This window comes from Macrosteles quadrilineatus, unplaced genomic scaffold (assembly GCF_028750875.1).
Source record: "Macrosteles quadrilineatus isolate MER2022 unplaced genomic scaffold, UCM_ALF_1.0 Scaffold_1__1_contigs__length_201487025, whole genome shotgun sequence".
NCBI lineage: Eukaryota > Metazoa > Arthropoda > Insecta > Hemiptera > Cicadellidae > Macrosteles > Macrosteles quadrilineatus.
The window spans coordinates 97596803-97614686 of NW_026542594.1; the positions used below are offsets into that span (position 1 = coordinate 97596803).

Here is a 17884-nt window from a genome sequence, read left to right on the forward strand (position 1 = left end):
ACCAATCACCGATTTGTTCGCGTTGTCGTTCAAATGCAACTAAAGTCTAAAGTTAAATAATATAAGTTTAGTAACTAATACTTTTAGTAATAATATAAGAACGCTCAAAGAACCCGGCACTATTCAAGTAGACTAGACTAACCTTGTTAACATATGACGCGGGACTGAGGACGAACATCGGTAGTGGAGACGTGACGTCATCTCCCAATACAGTGCAGCCACCACAACAAACTAAAATATTCCCTTGGCTGCTTCTTGAAGTATTAATAATTATATATATTACACTCGCCCCAAAAATAAAATAAAACTTTTCCTCTGGCTTAGCTCAAAATAGTCCAAGGCCAAGCCAAACATTTTAATTAAAATAAAATAGCTCAACAAAACTTTACTCCAGTCATTTCATTAATAACTCAGGTTAAATTGTCTCTACTAAACCAACTCATAAAACTCTCTTCAAAAATAAACTAAAAATCTTCTAATTTCATTAGGCCTAATTTTACTACAAGTCAAGTTTCTTCGGCTTCCGTACGGTTCTTTGGGATCTTCGAAGTTGTGGTGATGGACTGCACTGTAAGCTGGTCTCCACTACCTCTTGATCCACTGGAGCTGACGGGAAGTCGGGAATGCTCACTCTTTCCGGGGACCTCCTTGGAGTTGGTTGCTTAGGAGGCTCGGAAGCTGGTTGAGGCGACATCCTCATTGGCGACTTGACTGGAGTGGTTTTCACTGGCGATTGTTGCATAGGCCTATTAATCATGATTCCTTCTTCTTCCTCCTCTAACTGGCGATGCCTGAGGTGATCCGCGTGGCAAAACCTTGTTTTTCCCAACACTTTGACTACATATGTGACAGCACTACGTTTCTCCAAGATTCTACCAGGGACCCATGACACTTGTTCTTGTCGCACCGTTTTGACCAGTACATTTTCCCCTTCCACAAAAGACCTAAAACTACCGCAATGTCTGTCAGCGGAATTCTTCTGCATTTCCTTCCTCTTCTCAATCTGTGACATTAAGTGGGGTTTCAACAAAGCCAATTTAGTTCTTGGCTTCCACTGAAGGAAGAGCTCGGCCGGAGACAATCCGGTTACAGTACTGGGTGTATTCCTATATACAAATAAGAAATTATCTAATTTATGCTGCAGTGACACAGCTGTAGAACCTTCCGCCAGGACTTGTCGCTTGAGATTCTTTTTCACTTCTTGCACACATCTTTCCGCAGCTCCGTTCGAGGCTGGGTGGTATGGCGGAGACAATGTGAATTGCACGCCATTATTTCTCAGGAATTCTTTAAACTCGGTGCTTGTAAAATTAGGAGCGTTGTCACTCACTAATTCCTGGGGTAACCCAAACGATGCAAACAACGATCGCAACCTTTCAATGGTTTTAGCAGAAGTGGTCGACTTCATGATAAAGACCTCGAGCCACTTAGAGAAGCTGTCCACAACTATTAACAACTGTTGCCTAGTTTGCGGCTCTTCGGCATAATCTATATGGATTCTTTGCCACCTACATGTACTTAGAGGCCACGGTTGCAACGGAACTTTTGCCACTGCATTTCTGGTGCATTGACACACATGACAAGCTGAAACTGTATCCTCTATACATTTGTCTAAACCAGGCCACCAAACATAGCTCCTAGCCAGCATTTTCATACGGTTGATTCCCGGGTGCTGGTCGTGTAGCAGCCGGATCACCGCATTACGAAGTTTTTCGGGCACAACCACCCTAGCACCCCAAATTACACAATTATTATCCACCGATAATTCTTCCCTCCTTCTATAAAAGTCTAGTAACTCAACATCCTTAACGTCTGGCCAGCCATGCCAGATGAAATCTCGAACCTTAGACAACACAGGATCCTTGTCAGTTAGCCTAGAAATATCCTTAGAGGTAATGGGCGCATCACTCACCAATTCAGAGCAGTTGAATACTTGCACACAGGTGTCTACATGTGACACGTGGTTGGTCTCCAACTCCAGAGTTCGGTCGTCCGGCAGGGGCAGTCTGGATAGTGCATCTGCATGCGGCAAGTCAGCACCGCGTCGAAACTTCACTTCAAAATTATAGGCTGAGAGTATGAGGGCCCATCTCTGAAGTCGTGCGGCGGCAACGCCTGGAACTCCACGCTTGCTTCCGAAGATAGTTACCAAGGGGGCATGGTCTGTCTGTAAAATTACATTCTTTCTTCCATAAATATATTTATGAAATTTCTTGACGCCAAAAATAAGGGCAAGTGCCTCTTTGTGCAACTGTGAGTAATTCTTTTCACTCGAACTTAGCGACTTTGAAGCGAACGCTATTGGCCTTTCAATGCCATCAATGAGGTGTGAGAGAACAGCCCCTACACCTCTGGGACTTGCATCACAAGTCAATATCAAGGGCTTATTTACATCATAATGCACCAGCACATCTGAACTTAAAACCCACAATTTGCTTTGCTGAAACACCTTAGAACAACTATTTGACCACAACCATTACGCATCTTTCCTAAGTAGATCATAAAAGCAGCTGATTTTATCAGACAAATTACAGATAAATTTACCATAGTAATTTACCAATCCCACATAGGCCCTTAACTCTTCTTTATTTGTAGGTTCCGGGGCATCCCGAATAGCTTCTAAAATTCCTTCCTGAGGACTAATACCTTCGGCAGTCAAACAATATCCCAGATATTGTACACTAGATTGTAAAAATCTACATTTATTCTCATTTACCTTAACTCCATACTCGTGTAATCTTTGTAGTACACTTTCCAACCTTGATAAGGCCTCTTCTTTAGTTGACCCTCCAATCAACACATCGTCCAAGTAGGCGACAGTCCCCACCAATCCTCCAATGATCTTATCCATAGCAGCCTGGAATAAAGCAGGAGCAGACGACAAACCGTAGGGTAGACGACGAAGTCGCACAAGTCCTTTGTGCGTAGCCAAGGTTAGGAGTTCTTGAGATTCCTCAGCGACTGACAACTGAAGGTACGCAGCTTCAAGATCTAAGACAGAAAACCATTTACAACCCGCCAAAGAAGCGAAAATGTCTGCGGGTTGTGGTAGCGGGTAATGTTCAGTTTGAATAGCTTGATTAAGAGTCACTTTGAAGTCACCACAAAGACGCACTCCTTGGCTCTTTTGAATTACCACCAAAGGCGTAGCCCAGTCAGCACTGGTTACATGGTATGCTATTCCATCCGCAACCATGCGGTCAAGTTCATCTTCCACTGCCTTCCGCAGCGCATACGGCACTGGCCTATATTTACAAAATTTAGGTATGGTCCCGTCCTTCAACACAATGCGAGCTTTCACATCTTTTATTTCACCTGGACCACCCTTAAATACTGAAACATATTTTTGTTTCAACTGTTCCACAACATCTTGCCCAACCGAACAAGTTAGGTTAGGTGTGTTCATCTTATGAGCATTAGGCCTACCTGTGACCATCTGACCACTAAGTTTATCTACAGGTAAATCAGAGTAATTGCATGAAAATATAGATTTCCAATCTAACTTAACATACTTAAGCCAGTTACGACCTAGTAGCATCGGTTGGTTTTGTCGATTAATTTTCACTATCAAGAGCGGTAAATAATATGACTGACCATTACATACAACCTTTACTTGGGTTTCCCCCATAACCTTCACTTCATTACCAGAGTAAGTAAGTAATTTTATGTCCACTGGACTCAAACTCAAATGTGCAAAATGTTGATCATACAACTCCTGGGGACAAATGGTCAGAGCTGAACCAGTATCTACTTCCATATTAACAGATACATTTTCTATATCTAGTCTTACCTGGTAGCCAGGATTTTTATTACACACTCCAACATTATACAATGATACTTCCTCCATTTGATCAACCAAGCTAGGCCTAGGCCTAGACTCCTCACTTTCCACTTGATGAACTTTGAATTTCCCTTTTGGACGAATTTTAGTAGAACCATCCTTGGAATTACAGGCCTTGCTCAAATGACCTATTTTCTTACAAATGTGGCACTTGTAGTTACTGTAAGGACAAACACTAGCCCTATGATCGGCACTTGTACAGCGGTAACACTGATTTAGGCTAGGCCTATTTGACATTTCACCTTTATTTCCAGGCCATTTATTCTTCGAGTTTACACTGCTATTAAAGTTTCTAACACCTGTTAGAGAATTTTTCCGAACACTGAATTTAGAAACCTCGTGGACAGTTTGGTTCGTGAAAAGACCGGTCTGTTTCTCAGCCTGTTCCAACAGGAGTGCCAAGGCAAAAGTCTTGTTGAAATCTAGTTCTTCAGACAGTAATTTCTGCCGAATTACATCATTATTTAAGCCCGAAATTAGTTTATCCCTCAATGCATCGGATAAAAACGAGTTGAATTTGCATGTACTCGCAAGGTGTTTAATTGCCACAGCAAAATCAGATATGGACTCGGTTGGTTTCTGGCAACGGCTGTAAAACGTGTAACGCTCTGCCACGACAAGTCTTTTAGGCGAAAAATGGTCTTCTAACACTTTAGTTAGTTCGTCAAACGTCTTTTCATCAACTGTTTTGGGAGAAAGCAAGTCCGATAACACTGCTAAAATTTTAGGTCCGATCACTGTAATGAGAATTGAAACCTTCTTCTCGTCTTTCACTTCGTTGGCTTAAAAGAAATGCTTGAGTCGTAAAAGGTAAGATTTTATATCCTCTTCCCCGGGATTAAAATCACTCATACGCCCTATCGACCCACTAGCCATTTTTACCAATTTACATACCGGCGACTGCGCCAATTTAGTAACTAATACTTTTAGTAATAATATAAGAACGCTCAAAGAACCCGGCACTATTCAAGTAGACTAGACTAACCTTGTTAACATATGACGCGGGACTGAGGACGAACATCGGTAGTGGAGACGTGACGTCATCTCCCAATACAGTGCAGCCACCACAACAAACTAAAATATTCCCTTGGCTGCTTCTTGAAGTATTAATAATTATATATATTACAGATGTGTCAAGTGTCCCGAACGAATTAACTGACCTGACGATTGTAGAACAAATGTTGATTGCACGAGTACATCCTGCTATGCCCATTTACAAAGTACAAGCAAATAGTCAGGACTGCCAGTTTCACTACAAAGGTGCAGTATGAACTATCAGATAAATTTGTCATCCTTTAGAACTTAAATAATATCGGGCAAACAAACGGCGAATCTGTTGAATATTGTAAGGTGTTAGCTGCTTTAACCATTGACAATCTTTAAATAATGCTTCGCTCATTTATGCGTCTAAAGTGTAACGGCAGACCACCCTAGTTTATTTGTTTAATCCTAGACTATTAATATCTGATAAAAACGCCGGTTCTCTTCACTATAGCAGCAAACATAGGTACTCGTCAAATCTAATGATACCTATTTGTACAGGTGATAAATGTTTATATTTAATTAGGTGATAAATATTTAAATTGGAATATTTTAGACCAAATCCAATAAGAGAAATTAAAATTCGCTTAGTAGGCAGGTTTGCTGTGGTGGGGGTATTTTTATTGCCATGAGCCTTTTAGAAACAACCCCCACAGTCCATTTTGAAACGTCATACAGCATAATTATAACAGCAAAATATAGATGGTCCAGAATGGGATCAAGATACCTTTATAATATTCACAAAAGGTGTGTGACTATCAGAATTTTTTTAATCCAATAAAACACTTTTTACGAAATAGAATTCAAAAATATGCAAAAGAACGCCTCAACTTATTTATGTAATTATTCAATTCAGTTTTAATTAATTCACTTTCATGTTCACTATGTCTAACATTTATTAATATCACCAACTATTCAAGTACAACATAGCACCACCAATTATTTAGTTGGTGTAATCTTTGAAACAGCTGTTAAGATTCATTAATTCCATTTCTCATAAGGTTAACATGGGAAACTCCAGAGCCTCTGGGGCGGAGCCGATTGGACAGATCACGAAATTGATGGTGTATAAACCTATTCCATGAAATTCTACACGTATGTACCAAGTTTCGTGGCAATCGGTTCAGCGGTGTCTGAGTTTATCACTGCCAAATATATATATATATACCATCCATAATTCATATATAACACACATGCCACATCATAATACTGTTAAATCCGAGTTTATTTCAGGTTTGAAGACGCTCAGTTATGTATTGTAAAATTTACTAATGTAGCTTTAGAATAACATGAGTTACTTTTTACTTACTCTTACTCTTACTCCCAGGGCCATGCATATCTAAGAAGATATTTGGCCGCACCAACAAAGCCTCTCCATCTTGCTCTATCCTCTGCATCCTCCTCAGTTGCTCCTAGTTGCTCCATGTCTTTCTTTACTTGGCTCCACCATTTTTGTTTTGGCCTTCCTCTCGGTCGTCTTCCTTCGGGATTTCTTAGTAAAACTAATTTTAACTTATTTTGCTCCTCTCTTCGTAAAACATGTCCAGCCCATCTAACTCTTCTACACTTAAATTCACACACCACATCTGGATCTCTGTAGAGTTCTCTCAGTTCTCTGTCGTTTCTCTTCCTCCATTCACCACCTTCATAAATTGGTCCATAAATTTTTCTTAAAATCTTATTTTCGAATGTGATTAACTTCTTTTCTTCTTTTTTATTTGGTTTCCATGTTTCAGCTCCGTATAATAATACTGGGCTGATTATTGTCTTATAAATTCTAACTTTGGTGTTTTTAGACAGTAACTTAGAGTTACTTTTTACTCCCATTAATAATATAAAAAGGGTAATGATATAAGAAGAAGAAAGAGTTGGTTAATTTATTGACGACATCTTGTTTTATTCAAACATACAGAATCTACAACTGGGTAGATTGTGCAGAATGAAACAGCCTCAGTGAAGTGGACCTATACAATGGTTGGAGCAGAACATTCATAACTTATCGGAAATATTATGTAAAGTGGAAACTCACAATACACCATTATTTCCTTCAGAAAATTTTTGTAAACGGACGAAGTACTTGAGAGCATGCTTGAAGAGCCAGGTGACTAACCCCAGATTTTGTAAGCTTGGCCATACATTTATTTACTGGCCAATTGTGATCATTAAGGTGCAGAATTCTTTCTAATGTGATATAAAGGTATTTGCACATAAGCTAAAAATAATGCTATGCTCCAATTGACTTGGAGTGGTGTTTGTTTCCATGGACGTTTTGTTTATTCTGAGTTTATGCAAACAGTACACCATTAAAACACTAACTAAACTATTAGTAAAAGAGCAGGATTTAATAGGCTGAATACTTTAACAAAGTCAAGCGTGATCAACTATAGACCAAGTATGATATGGTACTGGTTAAGCATAGAATGAAGTGTTGCCGACGTAGTAGCTAAAATAACGTTTGATTATTTTCAAATACAGATTTTAATTGATTTCATTAATGTATTCTCAGCCGTTTTATATATAAACTAGCTGTAACCCGCGGGCTTTGCCCCGTTTAACTTCTTAATTTTCAAGATGATCTCGTTCGCATGGCTCAATCACGTCCTGGTTGAAGTTCGTTCGCTACGCTCACTCACCTTTAGGTTGGAGCTCGTTACGCTCACTCACCTTTAGGTTAGAGCTCGTTCGCTGCGCTCACTTGCCTTCAGGTTAGCTCGTTCACTACGCTAACTCGCCTCCAGGGGCCCATTTCATAATAAAGTACAAACTAATATTATTAGTAAATCAGCTGATCGCCCAATGCAAATCTAATGGAAATTACAAGTTACAAGTTGTAACTTGTAACTTGTAGTTTATTATGAAATGGGCCCCAGGTTGAAGTTTGTTCGCTATGCTCACTCACCTTTTGGTTGCAGATTAGCTGTTGTCATAATGTAAAAGAAATAATAGTGCTGCACCCTGTTGGTAATCCTTGTAACTTTAATGCTATTGAACATCATAGAACAGAACCAACTTGTTTAATTGAAACAGCTGTTAAGATTCATTAATTCCATTTCTCATAAGGTTAACATGGGAAACTCCAGAGCCTCTGGGGCGGAGCCGATTGGACAGATCACGAAATTGATGGTGTATAAACCTATTCCATGAAATTCTACACGTATGTACCAAGTTTCGTGGCAATCGGTTCAGCGGTGTCTGAGTTTATCACTGCCAAATATATATATATACAAACATCCTCTTTTATACTTATATAATCTGAAGTCATTCAGTAATGTTTCTTCGATCAAGTAACCAGTTTCAAAGAATTAGACAAACTGTATCAGCCATTCATAAATTTGATAGTTGATTATAGGGTATTTTTAAGAACTTTCGTTGTGCTTGAACTATTTATTCACATCTAGCAAATAAATTTTTTTTAGGTGTAATCTTCCATACTAATTACAAGACCGCAGTGAAAATAAACAAAAGAATTGTGTTAGAAAATAATAATTAATCCAATGTCGTATCGAAAGAAAGGTTTTGTTGTGAATTATCACTTGACTAATACTATAGTATTGACTACAATAGTATTAGTACTATAGTAGTTGTATGTTGTAATGAATTGTAATTGTAGAGTTTGACTTCTGGTTTTTAGAGGAAGAAAAACATAATTCTTTGTCGTGATTTTCGAAATAGAAAATATAAATAGGTTGTAGAAAATTACTGTGAAGAGTTTTATCATCGTACTAAAGGTTTCAAGTAATAAACATATAAAGTCTGCTCTTTCATTGTAAAAAGCCTTGAATTTTTTAAGTTGTATTATTTTTGTAAATTTTCAAATACAGAGTAAACAGAAATTCTTTTTAAGAATATCTAAAGAGTCTTGTTCTAGAAATTGCATAAGTCTGTATAATAGATACTTCAATGTTCAATTGCATCAAGCATACAGTAAATATCTTAACCCAATGGAACAAACCACAATTTATCGCCAAAAACTCGATGGACGAATTTGTTTTACTCTGAAATAGCACTTTGTTCAGCACAGTCGGCATACAGCTGATTCTAACTGCAACGTTAGTTCGTTAACACATGAAGATTGATTACATAATCTGCTATGCGTTATTCGGCTCTATTTACAGCGTTCGTGTTTGGTTGCTCCATTTCCTAGCCATTGAATTATTGCGATGCTGTTATTTCACCACATTTTTCAAATGCCATAAATGATGGGATATTTTTATATATATGAATCATAATTAATATGTTTTCTAAAATACACTTTTTAAGGTTCACTTTACTAAACTGAACAAACCTGTTTGTAAATTTATTGCTGTTTAATGCTTTTTATTTGCATTTAACGAAATAAGTAAAAAATGTTAAATAATTTGTTGTGACATAATTACGTTTAATGTATACCTCATACTCATACAACAATACAAGGATGTACTCATGTTGCAAATATGCATTGTAATGTGCGTTACTAAACATTAACCTGTAAGTAAACTGGTTTAAAAGTCTCTATTTTTTTAAACTTAAATACTTATTCAAGATTTTATTGTGCAAAACATTTAGATATTTTACAGGCATGTAGTTAATTTATGTATGATTTATAAATTATTGTAAATTATCAATAATCAATTGAGATGGGGACGTCACCTGGGTGCGTATTTTAACACAAATATGTGTAGAATAAAGTGAGATGATCTGTGTAGCTTTGTAACTGACTACGACCAGTGGATTCGTAAGCCAGGATAATTTATTAGCCCAATGATCAGGAACAGTTGGGTTCAGTTTCGAACCACCAAAAGCCAACCTATTGATGTATAGCCACTCAGCTCCCCAGTCAATCCCTCTTACGTTTGACAGATCTGCTTGAAGAATCATACAGCACGTAAAGCCGTTCTGTATGCAGTGTAAAACCACAGGGACAGTCAGTAGGGCGACAAAACCAAGGCAGTGACGTTGTGGGTTGGACACTCAAAACCAACCTCACATTTTGTAGAAATAAACCAAACAGTGTTACCTTAACCAGCAGCTGCGGCAGGTTGTCAGTTCGTAATCACGCCAAATTCGTAATGTACATGTGTGTTGTCACAGCTGCAATCCCATCCAAGGCTCTAGCTAGGACATAGTCTTAAAGCCACGGTAGGTTCTCAGCCCACTGGAAATTCATGACAACGCACTACGTCCCGGCGTAGGCACTAATACTTTAAGAACCAGTTCATCCCAACGATGTAAAGAACTCCGTTGTTTATATCGTTGGTTCATCCTCGTACTGTACCCTGTACCCTACTCTCTCTCTCTTTGCCAGTAATGAGATAATGGGAGAACAAGGCACGACAACACTAGCAGTCTGTTCAGTGTATCACAGTGGTCTGGACTGTGTCGGCTTACATGGGCTACGACATTAGATATTACGGTAGACGGGTAGACTAACTAGCGTTACAGCTTGCAGCCCTCAGCCCCAACAATCGGTTTCTTACAATGGCCTTGATAATTACTATACAGTTAATATTTTGTGCCCAAAGATCGTATAACTGATGTAAAAGTCAAATGTATGATAAAATATTGATGTTGATATTTACCCGTTTTTTTTTAACAAACACATTATTATGCTCTTCCCAAAATATTATGCATACAACAGTGGGATGTACAACGGCTAAAGAAGTTACTCCAGGTATTTATTAGTTTACGCAGATTGAAATGTCACAAGAAACAATATACAAGAGTCATAAATTGTTGTTCAACATTGAGACTGATGCTCTTCGAGTAAAAAGAAAATAATGTAAAATATTTTCCCCCATTTTTTACTAAATAAGAAAGGATTACAGAATATTTTCATAACTCCGACGAAAGTCCTAACCAGCATGATCGGACGGCAACAGAGGTTTTATCGGGTATAAATGGGATATCTCTATTTTTGATCCTTAAACATAACGGTTTTTTATTTCTTTCCAAAACATTTTGTAGAGCTTAAAAAACGAATGATTTACTGTATATCAAAACATTTTTGTACGTTTAAAAATTACAAAGGAATGTTAAATAAAACTATAAATTTAAAATTCCCATGTAACTCTTGTAAGAATAACTTAATTTGACTTTTTAAACAATAAGCAGTTGTCGTTTGCTTATATATGAATATTGTTTAATAACAACAAGGGATAAATTTTCTGATTTATTTACTTCATACTTCTAGGCTATTAACATTTCATTGAAAACTCACACTTTATTACCGTTCCTATAGCAGGAAACTAATCAAGTTAAATAAAAAGATTTATTTAACTTATGTTATTGAAATATGGAATGAATCTGATAGTTTTAAGGAATCATTTGAGTGAAAATCCTATCAGGCAAATGGAAATTGGCCTAGTCTGCAGGTTTTCTGCAGCAGAGGTAGTTATCATTACACTCTGCATTATCTCTGTTAAACGTAACACATTGGGGAAATCACTTTTATGGTTAACAACTTATGCCAAGATTAACGTCGTCAATGTACGCTGTACACTACTATGTATAATACCAGACCCCTGTTGTATGCTTCCTTCCCTATATACATCTCCTGGTTATTATAGATTCATCAGTATTACATTCTCACTATCATATCGTTTACACAGAACGCCGTAGGGCGTGCATTGTCATCATTAGTCCTTTGTTATCAAACACAATGACCGTTTAGTCATCTTGTCAATACGTCAATTATCTATGTGTGGAACTTACCCATATGGAACTATCTTCGTATTTTTAATAATAACAAGCTGAAACTGTAGACCTTTCCAATGACGATAGTTTCTTAGCGACTAATAGTACAATGACCAGTAGCACAATTAGTACAATGACTATTAGTACAGTGATTAACTGTAATTGTAGATAGTGCCATTTTGTATTCGTTGCCAACAAATATATTTTTAACAGTAACCTACCCTCACACTTATTTCTATCAAGGTTTCTATCAATTCAACCACAACCCTACATCTCTCTTAGAATCAGTCCTCTGCAACAGTATCACATTAGCCAAGGGAAAGACTGCAGGTGGAGGAAGTTTCTATATCCTTGATGAATTAAATGATGTGGCATACCCATGTTATTCATTCTTCATAACGTTACTGATAATGTTATTTGCAGGTAAAAGCGAATCAAATAATTAAAACACTGCCAATCTTAATTTATAACATTTTACTGGTGGGCTAATAATTATTTTGACATTAAACCTATTGATCAAACAATCTTATAAATGATCAATTTCCTCTGCAGTTTGTACAAAAGTCCCCTCTTCAGATCTTTCTTCGTTGTGTGCCAAGGATTTACTTGTTGATAACGAAGCTAGGAGAAAGTAAGCCCAGCACGGGGTCAGTATTGGCCAGGAAAGCTGTTGGTGGCATTAATGGCCAAGTTGAGCAGACGTTTCTGCAGGTGACAAATATAAGGAAACCCAATAATCAGTCGAAAAATGAAAGCTGGCTACAAGGAGCTCTCGGCGGGATTTCCGTTAGGCCTAGCATAGTCAGCAATTTAATCACACACAGTTTCATAAAACAACGTACCTTCAAATTTCCATACTTCACCAAACTTCTTTTCATGGACACATTTGATGTATAGTACAAAACTTTTAATGCCTAAAACAAAATTATGTATCATCCTTAATTACTGTTCATCACTGTAGTAGGATTACGGTAAAGTTTATTAAATTAAATTTTCTCTGTTCATGTGTTGGACAGGTGTAGTCATTGGTCGTCAAAGCAAAATATAAGTTTATTACTTGATTAAAGATGTTTAAAAATATGTGATGATTTACTCTGAATTGTATTTTAATTTAAAAGATCCTATGACAGTTTTAACTATTGAAATCAGATACTTTTTTGCGTCGTGATTTGCAACGTACACACATTATGACAAAGTCAACAATGGGGTTATAAGTTCAATCGTACAAAACGTCGTGGTGGTGGTGGTACCTATACCAAAACACAATCACTTCAGTGGTCTAAGTTAAACGTGATCGTACATAACGTCGTGGTGGTGGTGGTACATATACCAAAACGCAATCTCTTCAGTGGTCAAAGTTAAACGTGATTGTACAAAACGTCGTGGTGGTGGTGGTACCTATACCAAAACACAATCACTTCAGTGGTCTAAGTTAAACGTGATCGTACATAACGTCGTGGTGGTGGTGGTGGTATCTATACCAAAACACAATTACTTCCATTGGTCAAAGTTAAACGTGATTGTAAATAACGTCGTCGTGGTGGTGGTGGTGGTAACTATACCAAAACACAATCACTTCCATTGGTCAAAGTTAAACGTGATTGTACAAAACGTCGTGGTGGTGGTGGTGGTATCTATACCAAAACACAATCACTTCCATTGGTCAAAGTTAAACGTGATTGTACAAAACGTCGTGGTGGTAGTGGTATCTATACCAAAACACAATCACTTCCATTGGTCAAAGTTAAACGTGATTGTACAAAACGTCGTGGTGGTGGTGGTGGTAGTAACTATACCAAAACACAATCACTTCAGTTGGTCAAAGTTCATTAAAGATGCGGCTATTCAAGGATTTGAATTAGTTTAGATAGTTTATAGAGACTGTGGTAAGTATATTAGGGGCGTATATATGCCATATCTAAAAACTTAAAATTTGTAGATACTCCCTAATGGATATTAATAAAAATACTGAATATGAAAAAAAACTGATAGTTGTAATTACTCTACAAAATATAAAACATTATGGCATTTAAAACACATACAAGCCATTCTACTAAATAATATAGTCTAGTATATTTGAACAACAATCCCTTACGTGCTTAACTTTTTCAAAGCTTGATATCATATATCATCGGCTCCAGCGAGTGTCACGGAGGTACGGTACGGTGGATCACACTTCGAGGAAATTAAGACATTTATCATTGAAATGGGAACAAAAAATCGTTTACATTAATGTAGCTTGTAAAAAAAACAAATTAGAATATTTATAATTTTATTTGCAAGCAATATTTGTGAGTTTTAATTGTTGTTTGATATGGAATTTAACAAACCTTTGAATAATGTAAAATTATTATCATTGGTTTTGTTTAGCGACTTGAAAACTTAGTACATTCGATGTTCTAACATTTTTTATTCCTTGGAAAACAAGTTACACTATATATTAAAATCTGTACATTTAATTCATTAAATGGTTCTATCCGTCTATATTCATTAGCTTTATCACACAGAAGTGAGATCTTACTTCTTATTTTACTTATCTTACCTCTCTTTGGCTATTACAGGGTGTATAACGCAACCCAAATCAGATGTATTGTGAGATACTGTTTATTGAAAAACAAGCTTATAATGTTGGAATACGTGTTTTCTTTACTTAATTGCGGATCAGCTTATGTAAGTTGTTGCATATCTTTGAAGTTATTTTTGTTCTTGGGAATTTATTGTAAATAAGACTCGACATGGTGATTTTGCAAGCTCAAATAGAGTATATTATGTATGTAGTAGCATTGACTATATAACCACAACACAACAGTTGTGGTTATATAGTCAATGGTAGTAGGTACAGTGTATTTATGTAGGTCTACGATTCTTTTCTGCAGGTTCGGTTTCCTTATTTTTTACAAGTCAATAAATAGTTTATTTATCAGGTGCTGGGGTCAAACCTGGAAACTTAATTTCAAACCTATTGGCATAACATAAATTATTTACTTTTATAGTATTCTTTTAAAATACATACGCTTTAAGTTTGTAAAAGCACCATGTTTGGTTTTATTCAATAGAACAAAACTTTTATTTTTAAGACAAATAAAACCAACTAAAGATAGTATAAGAAGTTAGTATATGGCGTGTATAGTATATAGTATGATACTTGGTCATTGATTGCCTTTCAAGCTGTTTCAAAGGTACATAACAACTAAATTGCTTTAGTAAAATATAAAAAGTCTACAACATCTTGCAGCTTCATGAAAATCAACATAAATGATCTATGTTGTAAGAGTATTAATTAATTGTTCCACTAACCTCGCCGGTCTGAACAGTGCTTACGTTAAGCCCAAAGCTGACATTGTATTTGCCTCTTCACTATTATACACTATAATGAGCATTGATTTTTATTTTATTTAAATCGTCCTTTTTTATTAGAATTAATAATGGACACACTTTCACATATATATAATATTAGTAGAACTTTCTTAAAATGGTGGCCTCAAAATGTCCGTAACATTAAATAAACGAGACTACGTAGTCAACGCACGTATGAACAGCTGATTGTTTTGTGTCTGGTTCTGGTCTGGTTCAGTTATGTCTCACTCAGCTTACAGTTCTAAAACAGACTAGGGCTGCTAAAGCTTTTCCTATAAACTTTATATCATTAATTAATTTAGTTTTGTTAAATTCTAATCTGAATCTCAATTCGAATAAAAGTTGCCGTAGCCAAATCTAAGATGTAACAAGAAGCTATAGCTAGAAAACGAACATAAATTACATTTCCAAAAAGGATTGATAATAATGAATCCCTTGTGTGCGGGGGAAAACTTAATTCTTAACTCAACAAAAACACCATCTTACAACAAATCGACGATAAAAATTGTGACAACACCAGGGTTTATACAGTTTCCTCTGAAGAATACAAAAACCAATGGTGTAGAACAAAAAAAAATTAACAACTAAATTCATATTTATCTTCAATTTTATAGTAAAGATACCTATATATTTTTAAAATCAGTTCTGATAGCTATAGCAATCCTATTCCACTCCAAAACCTTTAACTGCTCCATACACCTATGAGTTAAATGGTCTAGACTCGAGGGCTTTACGATGGGGCTTGACTATGATATTTTGTATGCTTGTTATAAAAGATTCATTTAATATTGCAGGAAGAATTTAGTAGATTTTTTTCAAAAAAGAAAACATAATGTTCTTTCGTTTTCATAACGCAACTATGGTGTTACGTATTCTATGTACACGTACCTTACCCCTACATAATATATAAGGGAAAATAAATGTACATGTACATTATAATGTAAGGGAAAATAACTAAACCCCCAGACAATAAATTAAATTACCATTTTTATTTTTGGCCATACTCGGCGCCGCAAAAAATCTTACTACACCTATATTTGGTCTATTTCAGTATTTTATTATGTTCAAATCTTTTCGGACTATGTAGTTTTTCCAAACCACATCAACATTTGAGTTAATTTCCCATACGAGGAATAAGCTAAACCTACATCAAAATGCTTGAGTTTGTTACATGTTTTTGTATATTTCTGTGACCATTACAATATTGAGAATATATGAGATAAGTATAAACTGTAAATAGAATATTTTCGAGCGGTAAAAAATTTAAATAAGGGTAGATTATCAAAGATATAGTCGATCACAATATTGTTTAGGTACTGTACTAACAATGGCAACCGGTTTCTTTCAAAATGTCCAATTCGTTATACAACTATTGACTGACCCTGTTAAAAATTATAAGTCTAAGCTGAATCTTATCAGAAAAGTCGGTATTGTTTAAGTAAAATGATAACGTTACAGGTTATCAAGTAAATGATAAAAGTAAATGATTTTAAGTAAAGTATTTAAGTAAATGATTAACTAATCTGCATTTAAAGAATATTACAAAGCCAAACTATTGGGCGTGTGATAGGATGATGAAGGTGTTGTATATTTAAACACTAAAGAAGATAAAACACTTCCTCTTAACGCAACACAAATATCTGCACCATTTAAAGTGAAAAACAACATAAGCCGCGTCTTACTAAAAGGTTCACTTGACTTGTAATCTCCCAGGATCTGCGAGGGAATCTATCTTCTAAGTAGCTTTGGATAAAACGTTCCTCCCTCAGGATTTCTCAGTAGACGTTTTCTTCTAAACCCAGTTGTCACACACTTAGTATGCAGCGTACAGGTATATAAACTGTTTAGTAATTTGTTCCTCTTACATACTAGACTATATTATTTAGTAGAATGGCTTGTATGTGTTTTAAACACCATAATTTTTTGATTTGTAGGGTTATTTTATCTATCAGTTGTATTCCTATCAAGAATTCCTATTAATATCCAATAGGGAGTATCTACGAATTGTAAGTTAGTACTGTATATGACACATATACACAACACACTAAATATACTTATCTCAGTCTCTATAAACTATCTAAATTAATGGTTTTTTAGAGAGAGTAGGTAGTTCGAAAGCCTATTTTAGTAGTTTCAAAACGGTAGGAAGCATTTATTGTGTCAAAAGCTGAATAAAATAAATATACAATCAACTGGTGAAAAAAGTAAATAGCTTTGTCAATACAGTATAAGGATTATGTAATAGTTTAAATTTGATTTATAGTTGTATAAGTGGATATTTTTTTAAACGTCCAATGCCTAAATGTATTAAAAAACAATGTATCCAACTACTGTATTTGCTGGCCTTGAAGTAGCTTTGTTGGCTTAAATTAGTAAATGCCTGACTGTAGAAAAGCATTTTTTACATGAATATTTGGAATCATGCTCATAAACAAAATACAGTCTGTAAATTAAGTATATAAGCAAATTTGTAATTTTAAAAACGAAACATATAGTAATATTCTGTTTTATGACATTTATTGATAACAAAGATTACGCAATTTCTTACATCTAAAATGTTTTTAACCCCCCTAGAAGGGTAGGGGGCAGGGGGTAAGTTTTTTTTCAAATAGCAACCCTTATTGAGTGACCCCTCATTTTGAAGGGTTTGTCAAAATAAATACAATGATGCAAACCCGAGGTAGATATTTAACCTCTAGCTTAAACGGCGGGTATTCCAAAATTAGATTAATGTGAAAAAGCACCCATTCTACAAATGAATGATAATTCAAAATTTGCTATGTCATAGGAGACCGAATTCAGTAAACCTTCATTTTATAGCCCTTGTGACACTAAAAATAATGATTTAAATTGAGATACCCTTAGGCTATCTGTCCAAATCTGGTTGCCCAGAACGTTAATTATGATTAAAGTCATGTATACAAATTTGATAAAAAGTAATTTTATAAAATTTTAGGAATTTAAAATAAAATG

General features: G+C 35.8%; 1 protein-coding gene across 1 annotated transcript; it reads right to left on the reverse strand.

Annotated features, from left to right (window-relative positions):
- Nucleotides 1–499: 499 nt before the first annotated feature.
- LOC128999145 (uncharacterized protein K02A2.6-like) lies at nt 500–6279 on the reverse strand. The gene is made up of 4 exons (XM_054425521.1): nt 6192–6279; nt 4369–4623; nt 2717–3333; nt 500–2440 (listed from the first exon to the last, which is right to left on the reverse strand). The coding sequence occupies exons 1-4, from the start codon at nt 6277–6279 to the stop codon at nt 500–502; spliced, it is 2901 nt and encodes a 966-aa protein (XP_054281496.1).
- Between the last annotated feature and the right edge of the window lie 11605 nt (nt 6280–17884).

Excerpts from the sequence above, each read along its gene's own strand:
- LOC128999145 (XM_054425521.1), bottom strand. The coding sequence starts at position 6,279 with ATGCAGAGGATAGAGCAAGATGGAGAGGCTTTGTTGGTGCGGCCAAAT. Across the intron at positions 3,334-4,368 it reads GGCAATTAAACACCTTGCGA|TATTTAAGGGTGGTCCAGGT; the intron begins GTACATGCAAAT and ends AATATGTTTCAG. Across the intron at positions 2,441-2,716 it reads TACACGAGTATGGAGTTAAG|CAAAGCAAATTGTGGGTTTT; the intron begins GTAAATGAGAAT and ends AAGGTGTTTCAG.